Source organism: Anser anser (assembly GCF_964211835.1).
Source record: "Anser anser genome assembly, chromosome: 1".
Lineage (NCBI taxonomy): Eukaryota > Metazoa > Chordata > Aves > Anseriformes > Anatidae > Anser > Anser anser.
In genome coordinates, this window is record NC_139720.1 from 2,981,014 (window position 1) to 2,999,926 (window position 18,913).

The window sequence follows — 18,913 nt, forward strand, 5'->3', positions numbered from 1 at the left end:
AGGTCCCCGTCAGCTCTGCACACGTGTGTTGGCTGTGGGGCGGTGGGAGGTTATCAGGGAGTGGGGTAAAAGGTGGTGGGTGATGGTCCTGGGGGTGTGCGAGGTGGTGGTGGGGTTGGATGAGGGCTTGGGGTGCTGAGTGGGATGGTTCACAGCCAGCTTCAAGGAGAAGTCCCCCCGGGCTCTTATCCCACAGCCTGATAAGATCATCTTTAGGGTAGGAATACCCATACCTTAGTTAGAAGAAAACTTTACCATGCAGGGCTTGGTGGAGTTGGTTGATGCCAAGGAAGGAGAGCAGGAACAGAGCAAAATGCCGGGACGTGCCTTGAGCTCCCCACAGTCAGCAGGCTGGGAAGATTTCCTAGCAGAGATCGTATCTGCGTCCCTGACATCACCGCCGATCACTTGCAGGCTTTGATGAGAATCTTCTCATTTCCCCTTTATAGGCTCTTTGGCTCTTCTTTGACTTTTTTTATTTATTTTTTTTTTCCAAAACCTAAATGCTCTGCTGCTAATGGATGCCTGGGAGCAGGGAATAAAACTCTCCAACTGCTGTTGTGCTGTTTGATGTTCAGCCCCAGGAAGAATGTGCAGGGAAGATGGGGATCCTCCAGGCTCTACGCCTGGGGTCGAGCACACGAAGGACAGAGTTTAAAATGGGATAGGGGATGGCTTGAGTTAGCAGCCAGACTCCTGGCTGCGAGCCGCAATAATCACCTCCTTGCTGGCACAGGGCTCGCACGGTCTGTGTGGTGTGGGTGAATGTCTGCCAGACTTTCTGGCCGCCTTCTGAATTTTCTTTTCCCTTATTTCGTAGCTTTAGCTAGAGGAAGAGATCTCCGTGCTGTTGTCGGGAGGCATGAGTGCATATGTGTGCAAATGCACACGTACAGTGGAATGAGCCCTCTCCTCCCCCCCCCCCCCCCCCCCCCCCTTTGCAAAATAATGATTTTGCAGCCAATTAGGTCAGCAATAGCTGTTAAATCCCTTCCGAGTGTCACTGTTTTCCCAGCGTGAAACCTCTGCAAGTCTTTTACCTGCACCAAGCCTGGAGCACAGATCCCTGGGGGCCGTACCTCCCGTTTGTTAGCTCCAGCTGCCTATCTCTCCAGCCTGCCTCGTCTATCTCCGAGCTCCTTCTCCTCTAATGGGGCCTGGCAAAGGCTGAGGATGGGGACTGAGCCTGGAGTGATAATTGGCTGCTTATATATCCAGTGGCCTACGGATCTGACCCTGATGATGCTGAGAAATCAAGGTCGAAGCTGCAAAGACGTCAGGTTTGTTTAGCACGGCGATGAGATCCAGGGACTTCCGCAGCCCTCTGGTGGGCACGGGCACCCACAGGGGATGGGGAAGGGAGGAAAAGCTGAGGCAGAGCCCAAGCACTGCTCCCTGCCAGCGAGAACATGGTGCAGTCCCCATGGGAAATTGGAAGGGGTCCTGCTGTGGGGGCATCTGGGCTGCCCTGGGCATGTTTCTTGACCTGCAGTCCTTTCCGTGTGTCCTTCCCATCTTCAGGCTGTCCTAAAGGGAATGACTCACCCTAATCCCATTGACATCTTGTCCCTTAACCTCCTGGGTAAGACATATCAGTGACTGCTTTCCAGTAGAGACTTGGAGGAGCTCAAGGCACCCAGGAAAAACACAAGTGAGCCCTTTCCTCCCAAGCAGGCAGAGCCAGTGGGAGGCTCGGATGCTTGGTGCTGGGCTTAAGCCCCCAACCTCCATCTGCATTAATGTTGTGGAGCGTGTTGCTGTCACCACCAGATCCATCCAGACGACAAACCAACTGCAAATCCTCCAGTCTACTTTGCCCAGCCTAATGGTCAATGCCCGGCCCAACGTAGGCTGAGCAATCTCATGGGATCTGAGCATCCCTGAGCACCTTCCACACCCTTTGCTGTCACAGAGAGCCTCTCTAAATCCTCTCTGCCTCGTGACCCCCATCTTTCCAGGGTTATGGAACGTGATTTTCCAGGTCCTCATATCCCCCATCTGTCCAAAATAAGGTTTCTTTCTTGTCATATGGTGTTGTCATATGGGTGGAGAGATAGGGAAAGGACAAAGATAAAAATCTGTATATCAGTGCTGCCCTTTTTAGGCTTTCCAGACCCTCTGTCATTCCCTCTCTTCCCTTCTCTTTGCCTTTCTAACACAGAAGATGATTCAGGCTCAGTTTCTTGGCTGAAAGGTTGAGACAGAAGGAACGAGCTCGTGGACTGCGTGCCAGGGAACAGTGGGAATGGGTCTTGATACCATCACTTCTCCAGGGCTTGTTATTTCCTTTTGGGTGTTTTTTTTTTTCCTTTTTTTTTTTTTTTTTTACTCCCCCTCAACTATCAAACTACACAATTAAAAATCAGGGAAACCAGGGACTGTGATCCTGCTTCCTGCTTTACTCAGGAAGGTATGGAGGTCATGATGCGGAGCACGAAGCAGATCAGCTAAAACTCTGTTTCTTCTAGAGAAGGGCACTGTAATGTTTGGGTTGCTGTGGGATTGAAGATTTTCTGAAACTGCAAGGAAACACAGTGAAGATAGCAAGGGAGAGAAGCAACATGGATGCAACTCTGAAACACATGGTCGTGGGTTTTGCTGAATATCCAGAGGGACCCAACAGTCCTATGGATAGCTAGATTACCCTGAATTGCGATCGTACTAATGGAAAGGATTAGAAACCTTCTCCATCTGGTTTTCAGCCCAATCTCTAGAAATTGGCTTGAGACCAGCAAAGACAGAAACCTACGGAGTTGTGTGCACTTTCTTCCGTTGTGCTGGTTCCCTATCAGGGGTAGACTGGGGCTGTGTATCAGGTCCGTTCTCATCATCCCAGTTATTGATGTTCCTCCGTGACACCTTGTTATGAGATGTGGCTGGAATCGTACGGTGCCGTATTTGTGCAGGACAGATTTCAATATCAGATATAGGTCATCAAGAAGAGAAATAGCCTGTGTCGTGTCGTGTGTTCTGCAGTAATATATTGCCCCATGGAATATTAGCAATGAGAACCATAATAGCATCTGACTAGCATTTGAGTGAGTTGGTCTGGTAGGCTCTTGTGTGTTTTTTTTTTCTCTTTTGCACATCATCATCAAAAATTCTGCCCTTTGTGCCACCATTTTCAGCTGGGTAGATTTGTCCAGGCAACAACAGTAATACACTGATAGTGCCAGAGAAAAACGACCAGGCTCTGGATTGTTCTACAGTTCTTTTGTGTTGATGGGACCAAAAAAAAAAAAGCAGTTAAACTGCTTTATCCTTAAAGTGAGGAGGCAGGGGGAAAGTTTATTTTGTGATGACAGTGGTCGTTGTCTGAAAGATATAACAAGAATGCTTTTCTCCAAGGATTATCCTACAGTCTAAATGAAATGAGGAAAAATACTCATGTTGTCTGCCTGCTTTTGTTTTCCTGCAGATCCGTGTGGATGGCACCACCAAGAACACGCTGGAGTATGAGATAGTGCAGGTGGTGGACACCGGCCCGGTATTACGGGATATGGCCTTCTCAGTGGATCATGAACACCTCTATATCATGTCCGAGAAGCAGGTAAGAAACCCTGTCAGACCACGATGTTTGGAAATTTTTTGGCTTAGCCATGCAACGGATGGCAGAATTTGGCCTGAAATTCTCAGAGTAAAAACAGCTCCTACAAAAGATCCTTGTGCTCTGTTGAATATTTAAAGATTGTGCTTAGAAACCATTACATTTACACACTGATGAATATTATCGAGGGGCCAGGGGCACAGACCTCGGGGGGAGAAACCACCCCCAGCATTGCCTTATGCAGTCCACATCCTGCTGGCTACGTGACAAGGAGCTGCTGTTGCATCTGCTGCGTGCCACGTTGCTCTCCACCCCCATTCAAACTGGGGCTGCATCTGCCACCGATAATGGGTAGGGTGGGTAAATGCAACGCTGAATCATTTGGCTCCAAACGGAGTATTTGGAGAAGCTGGAGCTTCTCTGAGACGCAGTGATCTGGAGTGTGGGACACTGCCTGCCAGGGTGCAGGCCAATTTTATTGTGACATTCCTGCTGTTATTAGTATTTGTATTATTGAAAATATTACCACCCAGAGGCCAGGGAAGAGGCAGTCTGGGTGTTCAACAGGGAAGTGTGGCTGGTTTCAGCAGAGTGCTTGACCTTAAGGAAGTTTGCTCTTTGAGTTGGGAGAACTAGTTTTGCATGAAGAAATTAATTGTTTTGCAATTAGCCTTGTGGACATGCAGGGACTTCTTATTGTAACTGGTTAATTTGTGTGTGCTTGTGAGGATCTTTAGGATGCCTAGAAAAAAAGGAGCAGAGAGGGAATGTGGTAGGGTGATGTGGGTGCCCTACTGCATGGCTTCAGCTCGGCTGCAGCGCCCAGTCCAAGTGTGATGTGTTCACCCATGCGTTAGAGTTCAATGATTCATTGAGTCAATATTGCTCTCCTGGCCTTGCACCATATAAATGGCACCAGACAGAAGAAAAAACAAACAAGCAAAAAAAAAAAACCCAACAACTTAAAATGCTTCCTATTGCCTTCACGAACTGCCTGAAGGGTCTGTGTATGGGAGGCCACATTCCAGCAGCGTTCCAGCAGGCCATGGTGTCCTCTCCACTCTTCCACTATTATGGCTGTTTGTCCACCCTCTAATTCCTGCCTCATAAGAAGCAGGAGTGAATGATTTTCCCCTCTTCACCTGTCATGATTTTATAGGACTTCCTCACATCCTCTTCAGGTGGCTGGAGTAGTCTGGAGTTGATCATTTCCAAGCTATTTGTGATGGTCATTTCTTCTGACTGAAATGTTTTATTTTAAATGTTTTGTCTCTGTGAGGGCTCCTATGTTTCCAGCCTTCACTCAGAGCTGTGAGTATCTGTACCTCAAATATTACGTGGGGAGTGGAGAAGCTCTGTCCATTCGTCTTCATAAGCAAGGCTGTGAGATGATGATAACCCAGGAGAAGGGATGTGGTGACACAGCTGGGATTTCTTTCTCATCTGCTCCATGCTGGGAAGGATGGGATGTCTTCAGCAATGCCAAAGTGAAAACAGTCCCGGTCTTACCACTGTTTACTCACCTCCTACACCCCCCCCCCCTTTCCTTAAAAAATGAAATTTGGAACAAGAAGAGTAACTTCTTTTTCCTCCAGAAACTTCCAAGAATGCATTCTTGCTGATATTTTAACTACCTGCTTTTCCCTGACCACTATAACATGAGCAGACTAATCTTTTTGATTGGGACCCCGCAGAGGTTGTTCGTGAAACCCCACGGAGAATCCAATCCCGATTTCCCTGTCATTTATTAGACCACCTCCACCCCCCCGTCTTTGAAACCCAAAGGTTAGTGAAAAGGGCACAGAGAAGGTGCAGGGGTTGAAGACGAGACGGAGAGTGGCATGGAAGAGGCTGGCCTTGGGGAGGATGTGTTGGCTCCATTGTACAAGCCATGTAGTATGGTCCTTTTCATAAATGGACAAAGCCCTAAGTTATCAAAGCTTCTCAATGCCCACAGAAATCCCTAAGTATTGTGAGGTCTGTGGAGGTGAGGGACAGGAGGGTGACAGCTTGACCTGACCCTTCCAAAGGCAGGCACAGACCAGGGTTTCTCCAGCTTCAGTCTTCAGGGCTCAACCCTGGCCATGCCCCAGAGATGCGAGCAGTTCTGTTGGGTGTTCAGTTGCTCCATTAAAAGCAGTTTTCCTGGGCTTAGCTTCATCACTTGTCAGTCCTCAGCAGGAATGGGAACCCCAATGATCAGCCAATTCCTTGATCTTGTCCCAGATGGTTTTCATCCATCACAGCCCTGTGGTCGACCCTTGCAGTTCCCCTGAATGCTGAGAAGTGACAAGCACTACCTGAGCAATGCTGTGCTCTCAGGAGCAGGATGCAGCAGCTTGTCACCAGCAGAAGGGCCCTGCTATATATAATAAATATATACTTTACAGGCAGAGTGATCAAGTGAAGCAGAGGGGAAGATTTGTCACCAAACATACAAAGACCCCATTATTTCACCAAGGTACAGGTTGTAGTAAAGCAGTGTGAATGCGTGTTTCAGGACCCTGTGGTCAGAGTGGGAAGGACTGGAGCATGCACAGGACCTGTCATGGTTTATCAGCAGACCTGCCATTCAGCCCCAGCCTTTCCAAAGGGCACTGAGTGAGTTACAAGCAGGATGGGGATTCCCACTGACCGGGAGGTCTCGTGTGGTGACAGCAGGGAGGGAGCTGCTCTGGGGTTTTCATTCCCCACTTATCTCTCTGAATGTCACTTGTCCCTCCATCAATGTGTTCCCTGGGGGCTTGGGGATATGGGCACGTTGGAGGCTTGGGCTGTTTCTTTCTTTTTCTTTCTTTCTGGTGCGCAGACAGCAGGGAGCCCTGTGCCTCACACGCTAATGTGAGGGGATGAGGAGCAGATGGGGAATGCTGGAGGAGCAGGGGAAGGAAATCCTCAGTGTCTCTGCATCTCCTCTGCTCCCCATCAAACACACACATTTCCTCAGGTCCCTCTTCCTCCTCTCACCCTCTCTCAGACCCTCTTTCTCCTACCAAGCTAGAAGCCTGATCCTACAACCTCCCTGGAGCTCTGGGCAGGGGTTGAAATCCCTTTTTCAGTCCTCTCTTGCTCTTTCTGCCTATCTCCAATCCCCATCCCTCTTTCTGGCCCTGTCCTCTCATTTTCAGGCTTTTCTGTTACTCCTCCACTCCTGGCACCCCTGTTCCTTTGCTCTCTCCTCTTCCAGCTGCCCCCACACCACAGGATGATCAGGTCTCCTTGCCTCCTAAATGCTGAAGTGTTGATATTTACACACTACCTCTGTACATCAGGAGGGGCAGGATGCTATTTTATATTGTGGCACTAGACTAATTTTTGGAAGATTACCCCTAAGTAACTCCATTTCAGCATGTCAAGCTCCTGGGTCTCTCCAGTGCTGGGTGTGTTTTGCAGAGCTGATGCAGCACCTGGAAGCAACTCCAAGATATGAGAAACTTCGCTCTTCCCTTTGATATAGGGGGATCAAAGGGAAGAGCTAGAGAAAACGAACTTAAAGGCTGAAAAAACAGAAAGCAAACAGCAAGAAGCCCCAACTTTATTTTATTAAAATTCCAAGGCTTTGAGCTGCCTCCTCCTTTTGGTTTAACTAATGGTTAGAGAAGACTGAAAACAGTTTATGAGTAACCCTGTGTTTTACTCAAGGAAGGAGATTTGCTGGCAGTTTTGTTTTGTGCAGGTGAGTGGAAAGTTGTGCTTCTTCCCTGTAAACTAGCAGAAAGGCATCCACGATCTGAGAATAACCCATATCTGTGCAGTGCTATCATGCCCTAAAAATTGCCAATATATCAAAGGTGAGACTGGGAGGGCCATGCGTAGCAGAATCAGATAGGTATTTTGGGGGTCTCTTTTAAACGCTGCCAATGAAATATCAAATAAATATGTACTTCAACTAAAGCATGGCAGAAAAAGCATTTGGTAAAAATTAAGTAACGGTATCACAAATCATGTTGACAGGATCTTTTTGGCCTTTCTGTGTCTGTTTCTCATTAAAACGGGGGAGGCTTTTACCTATTTGTCTCCTGAGATTTATTCTTCTTCCCTTTGCCTCTGAGTCACTATCTGCAACAGAATTATTGTGTGCAAATTAGCTGCAAAGGAAGAGGTGGTGACTGCTTGGTTTACTTCTGATTTCGTGACCACTGATTAAAATCTTGTCTGCTGCTTGTGTTATCATATCAATTAGTTAAAGCAATCATTAATAACTTTACCTAATTATAGCTTAATTTCTTCAAATGTGGTCTTTGCACAAGATTTCAATTAGCATTAACTCCTAGGCTTGGAGTGGCTGTTTCCAGGGGATTGTCAGCCCGAGCCTGTCCTCACAAACACTGGCTCAAGATCACAAGTTTTAAAAATAACTCAAGAGTTTTTCCTTTTAATTTGCATTTGTTTGTTTGCGAGCCATAAGGTTTCATGCAGGCCATGTTTTTCATCATTGGTCCAAGACACCGGAAAAGACAGAAATGATCGTGTTTGAAAACGGCATGCTGAGATTGCCTAATAAATCTGACTTTTTGACCCAGGGATTTAAAAGCAGCAGAGACACCCGTAAACTGTCATAAATATCAGCCCTGCTGTTGCAGATGTCTATCTTTTAACTCTGTTGCCTTGAAGGTTTTGGGGGCAGTGTCTGTCGTCTTGCAAAAGGGCCTGCAGTGTGTGGAAGGTAATCACTCTGTGCTCATTCACTCTTTGGAGATGCTCAGGTCTTCTGCAGGACTTTACTCTTCAACTTCTGAAAGCTAGGAGGGAAGGATATTGACAGTATGGTCTCTGTTTCGGAGTAATTGGCTGCTCCTGGACCAGGCTGATGTGCTAGGTAAGATCAGGGTCATCAGAGCATCTAAGAGGCTCATGTAAAATGCTGAAATAAATTCTTTCTTTATGAAGATGCATCATGTTTGGCTCTCTCTACATCCTCAAAAGAGGCTCCTAACTACCCATTTCATTGCCCTGATACCCTGCTTTTGGGCAGTCCTGCACAAAACACGTAGGGAAGAAAAGTTCCTAGAGTTCAGTCAATCTCTAACAAGCGGTGAGTGTAATCCCAGCTGGCGGTGGAGGCAACTTTTGTTCTTTTTGACTCTTCTTGCCTGCCCTTAAAATACCACTCATCATCCTCAGCAATATCGGAGGCTGAACTCTCTCCCTTGCATTAGCTTTCACCTAATTAAGGGCCTGTTAAATAAGGTCAGATGCCCTCTGAGAAATGACTGCATGGTTGGAAAAAGCCGCATGGATGCTCAGCTGAGGATGGAAAAGACACTGTGAGAGCCTGTATATGCCAGCCAAAAATGATAAAAGCAATTTGGCCCACTGGCAAAACTGCAGCACATTGTGCTGCTGACTCTCTTGGAATAATTCTTTATTGACATAATGCATATTATGGCAAAAAGTCAGTTTAGCTTGATTTGAACTCATTTGGGTATCCTAGGAGCAAGCATCTGTAAGAGTAGGGACACACTGCACCTCCTGCCAGGTTGGTTGTGTGCTCCACGAGGGATGTACGTAACAGAAAAATGGGGTGATCAGGTGAAGAACCAGTTCAAGGTCTTGGAAATGCCCCAGATGAGCCATCTATGGCAGAAGAAGATATTCCACCAGGGTCTGTCTCCATCCCATGAGATGCACGGGCATCTGAGATTGCATCTCCCACCGTCCCTCAGTCTTGGGACCTATGTTCAGTCTTGGTAGTGGCATTATTTGTGCCTGAACTCTACACTTACTCTCTCTTATATGTTTCCTCCATTTGGGGGCAGAACTATGGCTTTCACTTTGCCATCTGTGGAGCTGCATTTGGCTTGAGCTTCAGCAATGTCTAATGTCAGCGTTCATCTCGCAGCTTGCCAGAGAGTCTTCCCTGTGCCAAGCTGCTCCCTCCGTGGGCTGCTCAAGGAGGCAGCACAGGAGCTGGAGGATGCACGGAGGCATTTGGAGGTGCTGTGTTCCTGTAGAGAATGGGGTGATTGAGCTTTGGGACTTTGAAGGTGCTGTGTTCCTGGCGTGGTTAAGCTTTGGGACTCCTTGCCTCAAGGTATCCCTGTGGTGGGCACAATTGTAGGTTTTTCTGGGGGTTTGTGGTGTGAGGAATGAGATGGGTCAGTCGGACTAAGCAGCAGCCAGGCCTTCCTCCTCCTCCTCTCCCCTGTATATTAGTGGGAACATTCATCCTTCTAATTCACTGGCTCTCATCTGGGGCTCTGCTTTCAAAAAGCACTAGCTCTCCTCCTTTGCACAAAAAGCTAAAAAAAGAATGAGTAAGACTGGAGGAAAGGCAGAGCAATACCCATAAATACAAAAAGCATCTGTGGAGTCATTCCCTAGGTGAGAAGTGGCAGGGACTATTGATCCTCACGGGTAGGCGATGGGTGGGAAGTTGGGCAGATGTCTCCCCTGGGGCCCAGGGTCATCTGGGCATTATCGATTACGGTGTTGTTCCTCTGTGGCATGTCCTTGGTGAGCCAAACACAGCCTGCTGAACAGAGAAATACTCTTATTTTCCAAAAAAAAAAAAAAAAGGAAAAAAAATCCACTCCCATCCCTCTGAGCCGCGGCAGACTGCTAGGCTGTGGTTTCAGCTGGGAATAGGTTAGAGTATTAAGGGCAGCTCAAGGAATTTAGCTGGAAATCTGAAAATCTCCATCCCCTCCTCCCCCAGCCCCTGACCCTGTAACAGACCCAGAAGAAGGGGAGAAGAAAAGAGAAAACCGAAGAAGCGGGTGATTATATGTGAAGCCTGGCAGCTCTGTAATCCTGGACTCCATTAAACATCTGTCTCCTCCAATCTCAGTGACAGCCAGGTCTCCTCCTCTCCGCTGCCACACTCAGACCTTACATTTGCAGGTCACTTGAAAGCACCAGCGGTTAATCAGCCCCTGCTTTGGTATTCCACTCCAGCCCAGCCTGGGCACCAGTGCTCCCAGGGAGGGAGGATCCAGGCAGGACAGAGACCCTGCCTCAGGAAATCCTCAGTACAGGCACTTCTATGCCTCTTGGGCTTAAGCTTTTAATTTTAATTTTTAAGCTTTTTTTTTCTAGTACTATTTTCTAGTATTTATTTTGTGTGTGATACCCCCGAACTCCTAAGCCTGCTCCTTGTTAATGGGGATTAATAACCATTTTGTTGTCAGACCCAGGGAGAACTTTTAAAAAGTGCCCCACAATTTTTCTCTGCCTTTTGCCTGCTTTGCCTTGGGCCTTTCTTGCTTTATTTCCCTGCTAAATCCCTCTCATCACTTTATACTGCATGATATAGCCATTATCATCATAGATGAGTGGAGTAGGACCAGGAAAATGAAACCATTCCAGAACCTGCCCTTGAAAGGCGAGCTGGCTTTTATGCTCATTTCTGTCATAAAAGAACTTTGATGTCATGCTGTATTTTCCAGTTGTGTTTGGATACAAGTGTACTCAACTGCCCTGAAAATGGTTTTCTTGTACTATTTCCTAACAGGATGATGATGTAATGGGAGTCCCTGAAATCTATTTTTTGGTGTATTGTTATTATTATTGTTGTTGTTGTTATTACTATTATTATTTGACAGTGCAACCGAGGCAGACACCCAGCACTGTAACGAGGTTGTGTCCATATAACAAACAGGGCAATCCTGAGGTTTTCTTGTAGTTAGGCAGTTTTGAGGGAGCAGTAAATTGTTCCAAAGGTTTGTGTGGATCGATCAGTAGGTGGCTGTCTGCCCATTCAGTGGGTGTTGTGTGTGGACAGGACAATTTCTCTGCCAAGTACCCCATGTGACATTGAGTCAGGTTGACGTTGGGGCTTTTTGAGATAATGGTCCTTAAACTCTTAGCCCTGCTATCCCATCTCAATCCCAGCACTGCTCATGCTTCTCCTCTAATTCATCTGATGGATGGATTCTTCTTTTCCTATAGTCCTGAACTCCTATGTGCAAAACTACTCTTGAACCCTTTCTCCAAGAGCCTGGATCCATGGATGACTATGGTGTACCCATGAGCTTGTAAAGCATGTTGGATTTCTTGAGGATGAAAGGCAGTGTTCATACACACTCCCTGCTCCCACGGCATCATTTGGGAAGCTTTCTCTGGAAGGAACTTTTTTGAAGTTCACTTGTTGGTAGTTTCTGCCCCAGAAAGCACAGGTAACTTGAGTTTCCTTCAATTATCACAGCAGGAACATGTTTTGATGGAGTATTAACTCAAGGTTGATTCACACTACTCCTGTTCCTCTGCCTGAATTCACAGAGCGCTGGCACAAAGGAGGCAGGCAGACATTTGCACCAACCTTATCTCCATCAGGACAAGGTATCCTTATCTCCCAACATCTATACTAATAAATGCAATAAATCAGGGTACACACCGAGACCAAATGGCACAGTGTGACCTGTGCCTGTAGAGCTCAGCTCTCTTTCTCTCCTCAAAGGGGTTAGCCCCATTCAGTCTGTATAGGGAAGGAACCCAAGCCATTCCTGGGCAGTATTTGGGGTACAGAGTTTTGGACAGCCAAATCCATGCAAGAGACCATGAAGAACTTGACAGTGTGGGCTGTCAGGGCTCTGCAACACCTCTCTGGCTGTAGGAGGTGTTTTGCTTCTGGTCATCCTGAAGCCTTTAACCCTGAGAACGGAAGCCTGAGTAGTATTATATTTTAGGTAGAGCTTTTGGAACCAACAATTAGAGGGGTTCTCTTTCGGCTTCTTCATGAAATAAACTCATCTGCCAGCCATTGAATGGAGACGATGTGCGTAACTCCCTGATTGCAAATTTTTGCATTCCCTGTAATTGTTTCTGAAAACAATTATATGTTTCTGACATTTAGGCAGGGCTCTTCAGGCAGCTGCTACTGCAAACTCTGAGCACTTTGAGCCTCCCCGTGTGCTGTGGTTGGGCTGAACTTCTTCATGCTCTACTACAGCCGACTCCGAGCTAAATGCTAGTAAGGGACAGGACGTCTTTCACCCACAGGATGCAGCATGAAAATGAGCCAGGAGAGATTTGGAAACCCTTCGATCTCCAGAACAGATGGGGAGATGGGTTTCTTTTCCTTCTGGAGGAAGCTCTGCTTTTCATAAACAGCCCTCTCGGGCTCTCCCTGGCTTAAAACCATCTCCCAACCACCGTGTCCATCACCAGCCAACGAAGGCATGAAGAAGGAGGTAACAGAGCTCGTGGCACAGCTTCGAGCAACTCATGGGATGTGGCCTGTTGGTCCTCACCTGGGACACCTTAGCTTTCATTGTGGCTTCACTTGACACCCTTGAAACCACAGGGCATTTGGCAGTTGGATCAGAATCAGAAACTAGTGTGATGGAAGGTTCTTTTTGCTCTCTGTTAGCTGCCTGAGCAGTCAGGCATTGGGACGGGTTGCCCAGGGAGGTGGTGCAGTCATCGTCCCTGGGGGTGTTCAAGGAAAGGTTGGATGTGGTGCTGAGGAACATGGTTTAGTGGGTGACATTGGTGGTAGCGGGTGGTTGGACCAGATGATCTTGAAGGTTTTTTCCAACCTTAATGATTCTCTGATTCTACAGGAAACTCATCTCCTGCCACCCCAACAGACCAACAAAGGGTTGTGGGTTCATGCCTCTGTGCTATAATCCACTTCAAGGTGGCCATTTTCTTCACCGTTTCCTTTTTTTCTTTTTTCCTCTGTAAGAGCATTATCAGCCTCCAAGACTTTCACCTCAGGCCATTAACGGGCAGGTTGGTCATTACAGACCACTTGGCAGTGACTGATGATAGGGGGGCTCTTTTGCTATGGCAAATGTGGAACTGATTGTCTGCGTGACCCCATTTGACCTCAGGAATTCTGCATTTAACCTGGCTTTAGACATAATAAACTCCAGTAATTAGCAGAGAAATTCACCGGTGACATGTCTAATTGATTGGAAATGCCAGTCCCCCGTGAGACGTGAAGCTGCACTGAGCTGGGGGGAGCCACCTGACATGTGGGGGGTCATTGGGATGCTGTCACGAGGCAGGAAAATGCCGGGAAGGAATGCAAAGCATGCTGTAGGTTTGCTTTTCTTTCCAGCTGAGCGTGCTGTGGATTTGCTTTTCTTTCCAGCTAATGGACTTGGTGAGCATGCTATCCATCACTAATTACTTACCCCTTTACTCAGCACTTTCCCAAGGTTGAGCTCACACCTTTGGGAAAACACACCAATGTCTGCATAGTCCATCTTAGCCGTGGGCTTGCGAAGAGGAAAACACTTTCTGTGATCCTCGGCCCCAAATCCAGTTGTTTGTGCCCTACCGAGGAGGCAGGTATGGGCCCTATTTGGGAGAAAATGGTCTTTTTCAGTATGGATTTGTGATATCTCTTTCCAGCCCTGCATTCATGCTTCTAAACTGATGGCAGCTGGAAAATAAAATTATAATAACAATACAAAAAATATATATTTTTGATATATAATATATATATAAATATATATTTTGTCCCTGTGTACTAAGAAGTCTAGAAGGGTCTGGGAATGTCAGTGGAGATGTTCTCTCAACCAGCTGGTGGTGGTGCCCAAAAAGTACAGGTGTAGACACCGTGTCATTGACCAGAAAGACTTTATTTTTTTTATTTTTTATTTTGTTTAGTGTGTCAATGGGGGGACCCTGGCTTTGCAACCTGCCGGTGGCTCCTGCTGCTGTTCAGGACCCAGGATTTCAGCCAGCTCTGCACCCGAGCTCCTGCAGGGTCGGTTTCCTTGGGGTGTATCACCCCATTCCCAGCAAAGGGAGGCTCGGAAACCAATCCAGGGCTTTGGGGACGCTTTCCTACCCCGGATCAATAAATTAAGAAGGCAGAAGAAATACAGTGACAACACCATATGCACTGAAGCATCCTGCGGAGATCGTGGAGTCTCAAAACAAACATTAGATGTGCAAACAGTGTATCAGCATCCCTCCATGAGGGTAGCTAGCTGCAGATCCATTTATTGCCTTCTATCATTTGTTTTCATTAATTTTCATAGTTAAACAGATAAAAGTGCTCGGGGCAAATATTGCAGGCTCTCCCTGCTCCCACACAAGCCAAATATCCTCCCTTTCTCTTTCCTAGGCTTTCTTTTTAAGCTGACAATCAATCCACCTACTACTAATTGTGGCACAAAGTTTATATAACCAACTAATCGCACTGACTCCTTGCCCCGTCTTCCCCAGGGATGGGCTCAGGCAGATGTAGGTTGTTGTACCTCCTACTTGGAGGAACAGCAGCAAGTTGGTGGTGGTACAAAATGATTTTTTGAATTCCAAAGTATTCTTATTTGATGTATGGGGATGATTTAGTGTACGTCTGTGTTTGCTTCCTCACTCAACTATTTAAGAGAAGGAAGGACAAATCATACCTGATAAATAATTGCAGTTTTGAATAATATTTTTCTTATATAAAGATACTATTTGCAGGTTTTACCATCACCATTTTCCCCTGGATCCTAGAAAAATAGCCATCTGCTTTACTGTGCTGATGAAAATTTCTTTCCCAGCTTGGTGAGGTCCCTGGAAATACCCTGTGTATTTCAACGGGATTTTTTTTTCCTCATATTTGTTCCTTTCTGTCACTGCCTCTCAAAAATATTACTTTCTGTTGTTGTTGTTGTTTCTCCACTGGAAAGCAGCCTTGAATTTATTGCCAAATTTGTGGGGAAAAATATTTATTCTGGCTCTGTGATTTGCTCTTAGGCTGGGGTGCTACTCTTCCTGCTGTTGGCCACGAGAGTGGTCAAGTGCAACTCAGACCTGATGTAGCATTTTTTTGTCTCCTTAGTGTTATCTTAGATTTCTTAAGAGGCCACAGGCTTTTCCTGACTTCCCTTTTTCTTGGTGCAGACTGGGGGTGGATGAGTTTCCCTAGTGGCAGAAATCCCATTACATCTTTCCTCTGTCGTGCCACAGGTCTGTTGTGGGGTGATGGCAGGTGACTGGGAGGGTGATGCACAAACTCTTGTGATTATAGCTTCTGGCTGTAGCCTCTCCTAGGAATAGGCAGTACAGGAGACATACAGGACATACAGAAAAACCGGACCTACTGGTGGATCCAGCACATTTGTGGATCCACTGTACTGTTCATGCCAGGTCACAGGGCAAGAGAAAAGCCATGTCACATGGATATTACCCAACACTGAGTTACATCCCTCCCTCTCCAACTTAAAAGAAGTAACACCATTGTGCTAGTATAAGAAAGTCACCGCTGTGCATGCCAGATTTCTGCAAACCTCAGAAAACATAAGTCAGAAAACAGGGAATCAGATTTATATATATATATATATTTTTTTTTTTTCCTAGCTGTAATAGTTGGCAAATCATAAGCACATAGCCTAACAGTTGTATGATGAACTCTCATGTACATGTATATTCCTACTTGTATTGGACCTAAAAGGGTGTTACAAAACACTAACCTTGTTCTGTAACCCCTCTGTGTGGTCAGTGTCTTCTGAAGTTGCTGACAACTTTGGATGCTCCAGTATAAACTTAGATATATATCATATATATGTATATATATGAAAATCACCTTCTCTGCCTTGGAGGCACGTCTGGGATGGAAGGCAGCATGTGTTTGGCAAAGCACAGCACCATTACACTAATGCATCTGCAAATGCACCGGGTTGGTGAGAGGCTGTTTGGCTAATGGAGTGCCTGGGCTAATAGAATTAGCCTCGCGTTCACAGCCTGAGCAGGGAGGAGGGGAGCTGTCCCTTTCAGTCTTCCTCATCCCCTGACATCTTATTCCCCCATGACAGCCCAGGAAGGGAAGCAAGAAAGGGGGAGCCTTAATATAGAGAAAAAATGTGCTGGTGTTTTCTGTCCCAGCAAACTAGAGGGGGAAACCAAAGCCCTGGGTAATGCCTTCATCTGGGTAAGACGTGTGAGCACAGGCTGCAGGAGGACTGATCTGCTGTCATGCTTCACAAACCACCCTTCCCTCAAAAGGGACAAGGTCAGAAACGTGTTTGTCACTTGAGCTCCAGACAACAAATGATGCTGATTTAATTAACCCAGCAAGCCCTGCTGGCCTCGTCTCGGAGAGCTCGGGACATCAGAGAGTGTGGGTGAATGGAGGCAGGGGAAAGAGTGAGGGAGGAAGAGGGCAAAGACGTGTGGCCATTGAACCATCGGGAGCCATCTCAAAGCACTTTGCTTCTCACAGCCAAAAAGCTCTTTATAATTAGTCTTGATGTGATTTACATTTACTTTAAGGCATCTGCATAATGGGCTATAATGCACAGGAAATTTAGTCATGAGCTCCTGAAAGCTTATGGGGACTGGCAATTCCCATGGAGCAGGAAATATCCCTTTCACTGCAACTGGATGTGACCCTGGCCATACAGGGAGTGTTCATGGGGTAAAGTGCTAGAAATCCACCCACCAATCTCTCTGATCTGTCAGCTGTATTTATGAAGCACCCATCAGCGTGGTCTCTAGGCTTGCCTTTTCTTTTCCTCCTTTGCAAAGGGTGAATTGGGATCTTGGGCTTGTTTCATAGACAGAAAGAAGACAGTTCTTCCCCGCAGACAGAATCTTTTCATCCCTAGCAAAGCCAAAGGCGGATGGATGCTGCTTTGCTATCAGTAAGCAGGAGGACCAGGGGTTGCTGAAAGCTGAACTGCCTCTGCCCACGAGTGGCAGGTCTGCTGCCAGGGAGCTCAGCCCGACATGCAGAAAGTCACCTTGGCCAAGGGCCTGTGAAATTTTAATGCTCCCCACCAAATATTGACTCTCCGAGGGCGTCTGAGTAAGCCTTTTGCGGAGAAGTCGATATTTGTCTGATGTTTCACCGGATAATGTTGCTTTTCGCTGGATTTCCATTGGGCTCTGCTGGCTTCTACCAAATTCATTGCACAGTATCTGGAGCAAGATAAAAACCTGTGATTAGAAGGAAGTGTTCCCTTCGGAGGGCTGTTGAATATTGTCTACTTCTCCCTGTTTTATTGAGTTTTGTTTTTTTTTTTCTGGGTGTACCCCCTCAGCTCAGCATTGCATGTGAGCCCCATACCCAAGGGTGGGTGCAATCACTTTCAGCCCTCAGCAATCCTTTTCCAGCTGGGTCTCCATGACTCTGCTGAGGAACTTAGGTGCTCAGGTACCACCAATGGAAAATGCAGCAGGAACATCACAATAAATACAAAAACACCAGCAATTTTGCAGGACAAGTGTTGTTGCTCTTCCCACTGGAGGTTATGGCAAAACAATCTTGACACTGCATCACGAGCTGACTCGAGCAGCTCTGGTCTGTCCTGCTAGGTAAAGAAGCTCCAGGTTAGATTTTAGGTAGGGCTGTGTCCATCTATTGCTTGTAGAAGACACACTAGTACTTGCCTTGCTGTACTCAAGCTAATCAGTTAAATCCTGCAGCAAAGGCTCCTCTCCACCCCTGCGGTGTGATAATTCTGCCATCCTGGGCAATTTGGTGTCTGTCCTGTACAGGTCTGAGCTGCAGGAGAATCCCAGTGGGGTGAAAGTAAATATATTGCCTTTCAGGTAACAAAAACAATGCTGCAGGTTAGCTTCTGCAAGTTTACCATCCACGTGGGACTCCGTCTAAGTTGACTGTGCCTCCTAAAGAAAAATAATCCTGTAAACAGTGTAGCACTGAACAATTAAAACACTTGTTCCTGGTTGCAGTTGAAATTTGTTATATTTCTGTTAACAAGACTAGCAGGGCAGATATCAAAGTAAATAATAGAAAGAGCTAATTTGTATTTCTGTTTGTGCTTGGAGGAGTTAGAAACTAAATCCAGGTGTACTAAAAGAGAAGGTTGCCTTTAATTTCAGCGGCAGCTTGGGCATCTGACAGTTGTGGGAGTCTGGACTTAAAATAAATGCAAAGGAATTGTTTTCGGTAGTAAACAGCACAGGGCTTGTGGATGCATCTACACTGCTGCTTTAAATGTACTCAGATCCGGAGAGAATCTCTGTAACACATCTCCCAGTTATCTCTACTTACCAGCTTTTATCCTCATTTCAGAATAACTCAGCCTGCGTGACCCCAGTTCCTCTCGAACAGATCAAACCAGCAGATCTGATCCAAGACTATAGCCAGTGCTAATACATGGTTAGTCCAGGGGGCTTTTAGACTGGGTACGGCTTGTAGTAACCCTTCTGAAACACACACCATGTGCACACTGGGTCTGTAGGTCCTTTATATCTATAGATCTGCCCCTGCTGTGCCTCCTTGTACATGTACACGTGGCCTTCTGCTCTCAGTGCAGTGGTAGGAGGTGATGCTATGGGCTGTATGAGACGTGCTCTGTGGGCACAGCTTGTTGATCCCTCCTGGAGCACACTCACCTTGTCCAACCTGGATGCTTGGACTGCTGGGTGATGCCTTCAAAGATTGGTGGTATAAAGCCAACCATATCTTAGACTGTGATTTTTGGGGTGGTCACCTCAGCAGTGGATACCCAC

General features: G+C 46.6%; 1 protein-coding gene across 10 annotated transcripts in view; it reads left to right on the top strand.

Annotated features, from left to right (window-relative positions):
* The window catches only part of PLXNA4 (plexin A4), a 423,229-nt gene that overhangs the window by 204,178 nt on the left and 200,138 nt on the right, over positions 1–18,913 (top strand). For all 10 annotated transcript variants that reach the window (XM_083813595.1, XM_083813609.1, XM_083813596.1 and 7 more), the window contains exon 4: positions 3,419–3,550. In XM_083813595.1, the coding sequence (XP_083669721.1) occupies positions 3,419–3,550 (132 nt within the window). The remainder of the gene's footprint in view (positions 1–3,418; positions 3,551–18,913) is intronic.